Raw genomic sequence first — 12476 nt, forward strand, 5'->3', positions numbered from 1 at the left:
GCATATTCATTGCAGAAAAAGTACTAAATGGATAAGAGGCGCTATTTAGCACGTTTTAAAGACCAAATCCTTTTAGCACGCTGTTGATAGATCAGTTTGGACATTTTTTAGCGTGCGCAGTGAAATAGCTCACGTTTTTATACACGCAAACCTTTGATAGATCCTGCCCTCTGTGTATGCAAAATGACAGTAAAAGTTTTCTAAGTCTAATCTTTTAATTTTCACTATTTTATAATTTGCCTGTACCCGGTCTCAGTTTTTGTTTTTTTGTTTTGTTTTATTGGGACTGTGTCTCAGTTTACATGGACTGTGCGTTTTCAGGTGAATCCCAGCCTTTTGCCTCCATGTGAGCAGTACTACAGAAATCAGGGCTATGACTTCAAAGTCTCCAATGGAAAGGTGGTTTTGGTCCGGAAGCCACGTCGTCTCAGCCGACAAAGGCGTCAGGTGAGAATCATTTCCCGTTTGTGCCTCTCAAAGGATTCTTTTATTCTGCAATAAACCAGATCTTGGTTTCCTCTGCACATTTTTGGTCCTGAAGCAGAACATCAACCGTCTGAATCGGAGGCCCTTGCAGATCCTCCCCCACCAAGGGTCACCTGAGCAGTCTGGAACTGGTCTGGGATTAGTCAGAGTCACAGAGGGGGTGGGGCTTACATTCACAGTGGACAACCTTCCAACATCGATGGAATATCATCTGGTGATCCGCTATGAGTCTGAGGTGAGAGAAACCTCAGCATCCCGGTTGGAATTTGTATTGAGAAAAGAGTTCATGCTGACATCTGACTCAAACAAAAAAAAAAAAAAAAAAACATGGAAATCATCAATCATAATTCAGATTTTTCTTGTTGGGTTTTCCTTTATTCAGATGTCAGCACTGTAATATAAGTAACTTACATTTATCAGTTATTTAAAGGAGAACTATAGCAGGTGATTTTTGTAACTTCTTATGTGGTTTGAAGAGCAATCACGTCTTTCTCTGCAGTCTGTCTCTGATTGGCTGGCTACTGTACGGATTATTAAGCTATCCCCAGGTGATGAAGCCTGCAGTGATACCCCAACCGGAAGTCTAACACTGATTCTTCCAAGAAACTCCAGGTAAGTCGATAAATATGAGGTAATATACCTTGGAGGATATATGACTGCTGACCACTTTCTGCACAGCATCCTGTTGAAACATAGCAGGACAGAAACTGTTGTATTCAAGTATACTTCAGTTTAGTGTCCTCCACACTGATTGGCTGACTCATCATATGTATGAACAAGTGTTTCTTCTCAATATATTAACCTCTTTCTGTTTTTCCCCAAAATGCCCACATATATTTTTGAGGTTTTTCATTTTGAGTCACAAACAGACAAAAAAATCTAAATATCAATCCATAATTTACATCGTCTGACCACATTTCTTTTTTATTACTCTAGCCAAACTCTACCCAGACCAGTCAAAGTAGGTACTTGTTAAACAGAACCTGTCTGATAACACAAAGCGGGGCTAAAGATCTAATAAGGTGCCATAAAATAACAATTAGGGTCATTAAAGACTAGATGGAAAACAAGTTTCCAGTATCTGAAAGTCTGCAAATATTGCACCAATGGTTAATCTAGAGGCTCATAAATGAAACGCAGCATCTGAAGCCCTTCCCAGTAAAGGACAGTGTTCATGATCCAATACCAGGAGATAACAAAAGAGCTTAAAGGCTAAAACCAATGCTGACCGAAATATCACAAAAACATCTAGACGATGTGGAAGATTTTAAGGGAGATATTGCATGTACTAACAAGAAAAATGTAAAAGGTGTAATCTCCCCGAGGAGTCAAATGAGATGAAGGTAACCAGGAGACTGAGGCTCTTACCAAACACCTCAGATTGTAGCTCTCTGTTCCTATCCCTTCACCTTTAGCAATCTCAACAGTAAAAACTCTATACATGGAAGAGAAGAAGCTCCAGACTTCTTATGGATGGATTTATGACAGACACACACAAAGATGGTGCTGGCGAAATTGGGACTACATTTTTCCTGGAAAAGAACTACAAAAAAACAAAAGTTAAACAAATGTTGCAAACGGCTTAAAGGTATAGCGTAGGATTTCGACAATTTTTTGAAAAGACCCACCATCTCCACTTTAAAAAGAAATACACATGCACAACCTTGTCCTGCTCCCGAGATGGAACGTCTATTAAACGTGTGTGTGAGCGTGCACAAGCCCATTTCTCCTCGTGCATGCTCTGTTTAAAATTTGCTGTTTGCATCACTCATACAAGCTTACTTTCCAAAACAAGATTTGCAATTTTTTATTTTATGTCAGACTCACCACCAGTAAGTGAAAAAGCGGACGAGCACGTAGGACGGCCTTACATAAAAATATCACTAGAATGATTTACAATTAGGACGACCACTTATTTTGATGATCCACCTGTAAAAAGAACATCCTCCACTATAACTTTAAGATCTCCACCATAAATCCCAAAACATACTGTACAAAGGTGTGTGCATTAGCAGGTGTCACACAGAGTACATGTGAAGAAGTAATGTATTTTTGTTAAACTTTGTAAGGGTGGGCTGAGCCTATTCACCCTGTCATGACAAGGATTATGAACAACCATAAAGGTCCTTACAATGGATATGAATGTCAGTTGGTCCCAAAGCTAATTAAACTAGTGTTGGGGAGCCTCCTCACCTCCACTTTGCATTAAGTGTCCCTACTGATTCCAATGAGCTTCAGGCAGCTGGTGAAAACAAATATAAAATACACCACAGGAAAGCTAGAGACAATCATATGAAAAACAGATACACAAAAAGCCTTCAATGAAAAAGACTCTGCTGAGTAGAAACAACTGATCACGCTCCCTTTGCTGCACTGTTCGGTCCACAGCTTCCTGACTGACACTGGAATCTGTGTCCTCTCTGATCTTGGTGTCTTTCCTGGATATATCCGTTTCCTCAGTGCATTCTAAGTATTTATTATTCCCAGTTATTTTCTCTTTGCACCCAGCAGGGAGCATTGGAAAAATCCACTCATGTTATTTTCTTTGGTAGATTGATGAGTTTTAGATAAATAAACCTAAAACAATAAGAAGTTACATAAAATAAATGTATTTTCTTGCTTCAGCAAACAACTTCAAAAAAATATTACATACTCTATGTAACCTAAATATGCATATGTGAATAATTTAATCAATCTTAATGTAAGAAATATTTTTCAAAAAGTTTTTTGGTAGGAAAATGTAAAATTAAGCAAGCAAATTCCCCGTCCTATTGATAATTTACCAAAAGAAGCAAAGACAGTGCAACTTTATTTATAAAGCACTTTTCAAAGTGGAGTCACTGACCCATGAGCTTAACAAAACAGATGAAAGATTTAAATAAATAAAACATTCAAATACAGAACAAATAAGATAACGATAAAGTAAAAATGAATAATACAAAGTATCAACCTTAAATACACCATTAATGATAAGAAAAGGGGGAAAACATCTTAACAATTTTTGTTTCATAAGCCAAAGAGAACCACTAGGTTTAAGAGAAGATTTAACATTTAAAATTCAAAAAATTACATTAAAGAGGCTTTTCTATTTAACAGCATCAACTTTTTAATTGTTTGAAAGCTGGAATAGGAAAATACCTAATTGTGAAATACAAGTTAATCAAAGCTACCAAAGGGATCTTTTTGGCTGCCAACCAAGATGGCTGATACGACATTGCCCTCTTGTGTGCAAATAATCTAACTACTACTAGGTTTACTGCCTACGGTAGTTTTTTCTTTGAAAAATGACATTTCTCACTTAGTCACTGTCATGTTCATTTTACACTCTTGTTTTTTTTTTCTAGATTGGGAATTCTGGACTCCCGGCTGTGTCTTAATGCTGGAGGTCGTTACAATATGGAGATTTTCTTTGACCGGGAGCAAATTCTAGACAACTCTCCCTTGTTGGTTGATTCGGTGAGAATCCTTTGTCTACAAGCATATTTTTACTCAAAAATAAAGTAGCTGTAGATAGTTATATTTGGGTATATACAACAACAGTAGTATTCAAAAATAAAAGTTTATGGGAATGTAGATAACAATACATCTCTTGTTGTGTTAATGTAAAATAATGCATTAATACATTTTGTTTTATTTTATAAACAAATGGTTTTTATATGCTCTCCCTGAAATCAGAATTCCTGTGCAGTCTCGACAAGTCAGAAATGTTCAATTCATGATTTTCCTGAACAAGCATGGGAAAAAAAGCATAGAAGAGGGTGTACAAATGTGGAGTCTTGAGGTTACACTCTGTCTATTAGTCAAAGATAGACAGCCTGAATTTATAAATAGTTATGCACTGATTCAATTAATAACAATACATTAATAACAATAATAACATCTACATATGATTAGAAAGTTTAAAATATTAGACCACACCCTCTAATGAGTTTGTTTTTACTTACCAATCTGAAATACGTGTAATCTTCTAAACATATTTAATACCCCAATAAATGTATTTATTGTTATTATTATTATTGTTTGTTTCAAGATTAAACCTGATTTTTTTTTTTTTTTTTTTGGAATAATAATTAAAGATTTTTTCCCCACTACTTTTTTGGAATCTGCACCGAGCAGGATCACCTTCAGACCAGGCCTATCAGTAGTTTTAAAAATGGATCTTATTTAGGCAGCAAAAACACCTGAAATACCTGAAAAAATGTGTTTTTCAACGCTACAAATAAGCTTTAAAGAATCTGTATTCATTGTAGAATAATTTTTTCCAGAAGCACCTTAATAAAGAGCTGACCTAATATGGAAACATACGAAGAAGAAAAAAAACCTGCCCATACAGCAGTTTCATGGACAATGTGCAGATAATAAAACAGAAGTGTTTTCTAGAGTCTATGGGTTTTTGACATGAGAATGAGGTCCACTGAAGCAGAAGAACTTTAAATGATACCTTGTACCTTTAGCTGGGATTTAGAAATACTGAAATTTCATAATCTGAGTAAAAGAACCTGAATCCTTACCTTTCTGATGTGTTTTGTTCTGTTTCTTGTTTTCTAGATGGGACTGATTCAGATTTTTGATTCGGTCCAAAACTTTTGTTCCCATAGTGACTTCGACTCTTTAAGTAACTTTCGCTGCGTAGGATTGGATGTCTATCTTGGTTCTCAGGAGTCGCTTCCTAAAATCTGCGAGGGACTAATCAAGAGTCTGTCAGCTCGCATCCACAACGGAGCTGTGGGTAAGATACTCACTGCAAGTCTACAGGCAATAACAGAAGTGAAAAGAATAAAAATAAAAATATGTTATAGCTGTTGGAACTATTGCTCAAAAGACCAAAAGTTAGCATACAGGCATCAAAAGACAGCATTCCAGTATTCACAGCTGCCTTGACAAACCTTTAATGGCGTTCCATGGGAGGCATGCACACCGATGGGAGTGGGAGTAATGGTTCCCCCTGGAGGTAATGGCCTAGTGATTAGAGAGCAAACTAGAAAGTCTGCAAAGGTTGCTAGTTCAAAATTCTTACTGTAATTTGGGAAGCAAGGCTCTTAAACCCAAAGTGCTTACTGCATGCCACTCTGTGTGGAAGCACCCACATCTCTTAATAGTCCACACCACATGCAAGACTATAAGGGGATATTTCCTATTCCATTCCATTTACTTATCAATAGCTACGTTTCGATGGACACGAATAATCCGATTGAGGGTCTGATAAGATCAAAGATACTTGATGTAAACATGTTAGATTGTAGATTCTAATTCAATTCAGTCGGATCAGAAAAAGAATTTTAAATATAGAGGTGATTTTTGCCGATTGGCATTCCGATTAGCATCCGTATGTCAGGCTCAGAACAAGAGGATCCCAGTCTTCGAGGGGGAGAGACAGTTAGGGTTAACAAAATGTTTATTTAAGATGGAACTGCGGAGGACAGCGTGGACATCTAAAGCAGCAACCTCTGCAGGGGGAGAATACAAGTTAGTGACCACGCCCATCTGGCGGAGGACCAAAATGAACGTGTGAGTTACTAATCTGGTCTTAAAATTCCATCAGCACCCAGAGGATGAGTTTTGTTCCAGCTGGTCGCTGCCAAAAAGATCAGAGAGTCCCAGATGCCAAAGTCCCAGAGCTTAGAGGACAGACAGAGCAGACGAAGGAAGGCAGGTGGTCGGAGGTCCATGGAGGTCCCAAAAAGAAATTCAGGACGGTGTCAGGAATCAGTCCCAAGTGCCGTACAAAGGCAGATATCAAGCAGGAGTTTGAGGACAGGTCAGGCAAACAGATCAGAACAGGGACAGGCAGGTTCAGAGGCCCAGAGGCAGAACGGGTCAGGATTGGGCAATCAGAAACTCTCAGGTTTGCTAGAGAAATCTCACCACAGGCTTGAATAATCTGGCACTGATGACTAGTTGAGGGTTAGTTAAATAGAGGCTTAAGCAGCTGGATCAGATAAAAGATAATGAGAACTGTGTGGAGCTAGGTAGGTGAATGAAATGAGTAATCAGGCCAGTCATCAGCGCCAAGATCATGACACAATGTACACATCCATTCGGATTTTTGGAGGAAAATAATCTCCACAGCAACGTCACTGGGATTTTTTTTTTTTTTTTCAAAATTAGATAGTTCTTAAAGTTTAAGTTATGTAACCATTGAATCACTTGGTTTATGTATAGTAAAGTAAAGTTTTAGTTAATATCCATGTAAAAATAAATATAGAATTTCTGATCAACTAATGTTTAGATTGGGTTGGGGAAATTCTGCACGTTAACATAGCTAATGAACTATGGTCTCACCTCACTTACCAGTTGTCTCAAACTCCAGTCCTCAGAGACATTTATCTTGCATCTAGCACTGTGTCTGCTTAAATACACTAGCCATTGGAAACAAATAGGTCCAAAAGCCCAGGTGAGCAGGAAAAAAGGGAGGTTTGTCCAAAGGTGTATCGAGTTACAAAGAGTATATTAGTGTAGATGTGTCTCTAAACAGATGAATCCTGTTGGAATCATTTCATTTTAAAAATAATGTATGCTACTGTCCCCCTAAGGTGCTTACACGCCTTAGGCTTTCCATCAGTTTATCTATCAGTATAAATCACCATAAAACAGGACTGTAGGTTAAACAGAATTTAATCAAAAATCGACAGTGGAGTTGTTTAGATGAAAGCCTTTACTACCGCCATGGGAAAAAGGAATGTTGAAAGAGCCCAGAGTAAGGGTTACAGCTGTTTCTTAGAGATCAGCGGGGACATCCTTCAAAAACAGTAAACATTACATGCATATTGTTTGTAGGGGACAAGTCATCATTGAGAGTTATCTGTAGGACTGTGAAATAGAATAGGCTCCAAGGTGTATCCACCTGTAGATGCTATACCCTGATAACTGACTGCTTGTCTCTATGTCACATCTGTGATGTGCACAATGTCAGTAAATAACCTGTTAATGTCCTAATAAATGTTTTCAACAGTTCAAGCAACCTGAAGATTTGCATAATCTGTAACTAAAGTGAAACCAGTTTAATGTTGTGTGTTTCCTGGTTTCAGCTTGCAGGTGTAACAGCATCGGTTCTCTTGGATCAGGATGCAGTAAGTTGGGTGGGTTCTGTGAATGCCAGCGCAGCGTGATTGGACGTTGTTGTGATGCCTGTGCACCATTGCACTTTGGATTTGGACCTGAAGGCTGTAAACGTGAGAAGGAATTTCTAGCTTGTTGATCCAGTCAGCCCTCCTCTCTACAGCTCCTCTTTAAAATAACGCTTCTTCTTGTTGCAGGCTGCGAATGTGATCCTCGAGGGTCCCTTTCGGAGGCGTGTGATGTGATCAGCGGTCAGTGTGATTGTCGCCCCCAGGTGACAGGTCAACGATGCGATCGATGCGAGTCTGGATTCTGGGGATTCCCCCTCTGTCAGCCTTGTGATTGCAATGACCTGTCAGAGACATGCGATGGAGAGACAGGAACGTGTCTAAACTGCAGAGAACACAGCACCGGGCCACACTGTAACAGGTTGGACTGAAGGTTCTCTTTCTGATTACAGAGTTTATCAGTTTTGCATCTCTCCTCTTTCAAACTAATTTTCTAAGCAGTTTGAGCTATTTTACTTTAAGTAAGAAAATCTCATTAAATGATGGTTTCATATGATCCTCTCATGTGGTTCTGACCCACCTGTGCTTCTTCTTTAGGTGTGTGGAGGGCTACTATGGTAACCCAGTCTCCAGGCAATCGTGTCAGCCCTGCCTGTGTCCTGACATCTTGAGCAGTGGACGATTCTTTGCCTCTTCCTGTCAGTACGACGAACAGTCCCTAAGTGTTAGCTGTTCCTGTAGAGAAGGGCATGCAGGTAGGATCTGGATATGTGTATCAGCTGGTCTGCAAATGCTCAGGTCCAAGCTTTACTTCCTTGTACCATTGTACCGAACCACTGTGCATGAATTCCTTTCTGATGGTAGATGGGGATTTTAATGAAGTATAAAAATGAATTAAAATGAAAATTTTTATACCTCATAGAAATTGTGATTCAATTATACTTTATTTCCTGTAGGTTTTTTCTGAAAATTCTTTGATGTTTGACTTCTCAGGTCCACAATGTGACAGGTGCAGTCCTGGTTTCTATGGAGACTTGACCTTACCTGGTGCAACCTGTAAAGTGTGCTCTTGCAACAACAACATCGACCCCAACAGTGGTGACGCCTGCGACACCAAAACTGGAGAATGTCTTCGCTGCCTTTACCACACCACAGGTCCACAGTGCCAATTCTGCAAACCTGGTTTCTATGGCAACGCCTTGCAACACAACTGCAAAGGTAAAACGGTCAACAAGTCTCATGTACATAGGAGGGTCAAATGGCCTTGATAGGCCAATATCACTACATATCTGAGTGTGCCACAGAATGGTCACACCATCAGGGATGGGTACCATGTTTGTCTCAAGTGGGCCACCTTGTCAGAGTTGTATCACGGTGTGTCCCAGGTGGGTTACCTGGTCAGAGTTGGCTCTGAAGTGGGCCTGAGATATGTGCCATAGTCAGGAGAGGCTCTCACGTGTGTCACTGGTTGGTCATATGGTCAATGGTGGGTTTCGGGTGGGTAACAAAGCATTGACTCATATCTAGCCCTTGAGCTTCAACTTTTTGGGCATCGGAAACACTAGATATGAAATGCAATGCAGTATTCTTGACTCACCAGTCATCCAGGTTATTCTAATTTAGTCTCTTGTTAGTTTAGTGGAAAATTGAAAAAATTAAACTGTTAAAAGATATTTTTTGGATTCATCAATAGAAAACATAAAATGAATGAGCATGTAGTAGAACAGTCTAAAAAGGACTAAATCTGAATTTATTCATCATCCAGAATGCTCCTGTGATCGTCGGGGGACCGAGCCAACTCTTTGTCCCTTGGAGAGTCCCTGCTTCTGCAATAGGGAGACAGGACAGTGTCCCTGCAGGACAGGGGTTGTGGGAGACCTCTGTGATGAATGTGAGGATGGTTTTTGGAACCTGGACGGAGCCTCGGGATGTCAACCCTGCAGCTGTGATCCTGCTAACTCGGTCTCCAATGTCTGTAACAAGGTAAAAGGAGCACTGATCTTCCTCAGGGTCTGATTGAAAGGGTTAAGTGTGTTGGCTAAAGCTCTGATATGAATTCAGGTGTCGGGACAGTGTCTTTGTCGTCCTGAGTTTGGAGGAAGACAGTGTGATGAATGTGGAGAAAATCACTTTGGGAATCCAGACCTGCAGTGTTTCTGTAAGTGAATGAACTCAACCTTGTTAAAGCTTTTAAAAGAAAAGAAAGTTGGTGATGTCAAGATAACAGTGCAGCAAAATTTAAGGTAAAATTTAACGTCTTGATCAAAATAAAAAAATGAAAAACTATGAAAGGAGGGATGCTTTTTATCTAACAAAAGGTAAACTTTTACTCTTTTTAATTTCATTTCTATTAAGTACAAATGTTTGTGCTTTTAAATAGCTCTAAGTGATGTAATTTCAAGAAAATTCCTTGAATTTTAGGGTTATATTTTCTCTGTAGGATAAAATGTATTCCACCAACTCCATTGGCCTCTATGTATCTCCTAAAAAGTAAACATGTTAAGAGCAGCGAGGTGGATTTTCAGAGAGCCTAAAGCATCTTAAGCAGAGAAGATGGTGGAAACAGAGAGAAAGGAAAATATTAAATTAACAATAAAAGAGAATAAAAAACATGCTACCTGCTCAACCATCCAGGGTTCACATTTTTTTCTGGCAAGGATTCTGAACATCAAGTTCAATCATATAAACACTACAGGCTTTTACAAAAAAGGACGATTTGCAGCTAACTGCAAAGAAACAAGGTGACTTTTCACATCTCAGGCTGAGGTGAAACATTAAAGGAGATAATGTATCAGTCTTCATGGCAATTCACTCTCACAACTGCCCCCTTCATTTGAATGATCACCATCCTACCTATCTATCGCTTTCAGAGCTGTGACGACAGGTTCTGCCCCTCTGGTGTGTTTGGTATTCTCCCCATTTTTTTCAACATTTTATGGATGTTTTGCCAAATCCATCCATCCATCCATTTAGCTCCAATTAGTCCATATCAGGGTCGTGATAGGGCCATGTGTATCAGGGTACCGCCTGTACAGGTCACCAGTCTGTCGGAGGGCAATACAGAGACACACAAAGACACAAAATCATGCACACATACTCAAACCTAAGGACAATTGAGAGAATCCAATTAACCTAACAATCATGTTTTTGGACTGTGGGAGAAATCTGGAGTATCCGAAGAGAACCCACGCATGCACAGGGAGAACATTCATGCAGAAAGACCCCGGGCTTGGAATCAGACCCGAAACCTTCTTGCTGCAAGGCAGCAAGGCTAAGCACTGCTCCACCTTGTAGCCCCTATGCCAAATCAAACAGATTTATAAAAGCAAAAAGTCAGAGTAAAATACTGACAAGTGACTACTCACATTGACAAATAGATCAAAAAGTTAAATGGTGAAGAAATTACTAAATCAAATCAAGATAACGTTGAGCATGTAAATATGGTACGATAAAACCTTTTGCTGCTATGTGAGGATTTAGTTTCAAATCTTCATGACACAAGTTTCTTAGTCTACCTCAAGCTGTGTGATCAGTTAGTTTCATTTTATATTGGTTTCTACTACATATTTGTTTTTTATTGCATATCAACCAATCAGAGTTCATAGAGGACGGTATCACAATTAGCAACAGGTAAAAAAAAACTGCAACTCCTTTTAAGGATTAAAGTTTATATTTGGTCTTTGCTCAATGGTGAGCTTAGTAACTAGCTTTAACACCTCTTGCCTGACTGTTTACACTGGGAGCTCTCTGAGAGGAATCTTTGTGAGTATGGGAGCAGGAATTAATAAACCTGTTGAGGCTAAAGACAATGAAGCACATGAAAACCTTTTGTCTTTATGGGTCAAGGCCTAAGTTTAACATCTGCATTAAGTTCATTATAAAGTCAGTCTATTGGCTTCTCAAAATATTGCCAGAATTAACGGTTTAATTTTGGACCAGAATCCCTAAAAACTGTTAGTTTTTTCATTTAGTATGTTAGATTATTGTTATAATCTATTTTACCACAACAAAACAATCAGAACCAAATAAATAGAGGTATTTTTTTCTGAATCCTAATAATGACTCACTTAGTTATATGTTTTAGATTTACCATTTAATTATACTTTTCATAATGTTAAAATTCCAACACATTCTTAGTTTAATGACATCTTTAACTAGGTGCTGTTTTTATGAAAAGTGTTTTTAAATTACTTAGCATATGAATGGTGCAATCCAAATGGTTTATTTAATGGAGTACTTTTTGCTCTTAGCTTGTGACTGTAACCTGGAGGGAACCGAGAGGCCATCATGTGACCCTGAAACCGGTGAGTGTATCTGCCGGATCGGCGTCACTGGAATCCTCTGTGACGAATGTGCTCCAGGTCACAGCTCAGAGTTTCCAGCCTGTGAGAGGTGCCATGAGTGCAGCTCTCTGTGGGCCGTAAACGTCACTGACGTCCAACGAGCTGCCCAAAGGATGAGAACCCTCATCCCTCTCCATGGCGACACTCAGGATTCAACACACAGTCGCTACTGGCAATGGATGCTGGAGATGCACTCCAGACTGGACCGCCTTGCTAACATGACGCGTCCTTTCCTCCCAAAGCTGGAAAATGTAGAGAAACTTTACATTAAGATTAGGTGAGTTCTGCATTCTATGTTTGCAGGAAGATCTTTCTACCAATAGGAAGACAAAATAAAATCTTTCTTCTGTTTGTTGGAGTCAATGTTGTTTGCAGAAAGTTTCAATTTTAAAGGACTTTTCTTCACAGGAGGCTGAAAGATACTGTAGACACCAACATCATTTTGATTGATCCATCTCTTCTCCTTAACACTGACATCGATAATATTTATTCAGAGTTTATGAAACTGCTTAAAAACTTGAAGGACCAACTCATCAAGGTGCCAAATGAGAAACAAACAGAGCAAGTGGAAGGTGAGATA

At 39.1% G+C, this 12476-nt stretch overlaps 1 protein-coding gene across 3 annotated transcripts in view; it reads left to right on the forward strand.

Moving 5' to 3' along the window:
* The window catches only part of LOC107102512 (laminin subunit beta-4-like), a 57792-nt gene that overhangs the window by 39712 nt on the left and 5604 nt on the right, over window positions 1-12476 (forward strand). Inside the window, exons 15-27 of one of the 3 annotated variants that reach the window (XM_015401847.1) lie at window positions 322-447; window positions 539-721; window positions 986-1098; window positions 3831-3942; window positions 5035-5215; window positions 7515-7658; window positions 7743-7974; window positions 8151-8308; window positions 8547-8771; window positions 9319-9536; window positions 9615-9711; window positions 11804-12173; window positions 12305-12468. In XM_015401847.1, coding sequence (XP_015257333.1) covers window positions 322-447; window positions 539-721; window positions 986-1098; window positions 3831-3942; window positions 5035-5215; window positions 7515-7658; window positions 7743-7974; window positions 8151-8308; window positions 8547-8771; window positions 9319-9536; window positions 9615-9711; window positions 11804-12173; window positions 12305-12468 — 2323 coding nt within the window. The remainder of the gene's footprint in view (window positions 1-321; window positions 448-538; window positions 722-985; window positions 1099-3830; window positions 3943-5034; window positions 5216-7514; window positions 7659-7742; window positions 7975-8150; window positions 8309-8546; window positions 8772-9318; window positions 9537-9614; window positions 9712-11803; window positions 12174-12304; window positions 12469-12476) is intronic. The other 2 variants (XM_015401845.1, XM_015401846.1) reach the window with 2 other exon arrangements.

Source organism: Cyprinodon variegatus, unplaced genomic scaffold, assembly GCF_000732505.1.
Source record: "Cyprinodon variegatus isolate N-32 unplaced genomic scaffold, C_variegatus-1.0 Scaffold1266, whole genome shotgun sequence".
NCBI classification, from domain to species: Eukaryota; Metazoa; Chordata; class Actinopteri; order Cyprinodontiformes; family Cyprinodontidae; genus Cyprinodon; species Cyprinodon variegatus.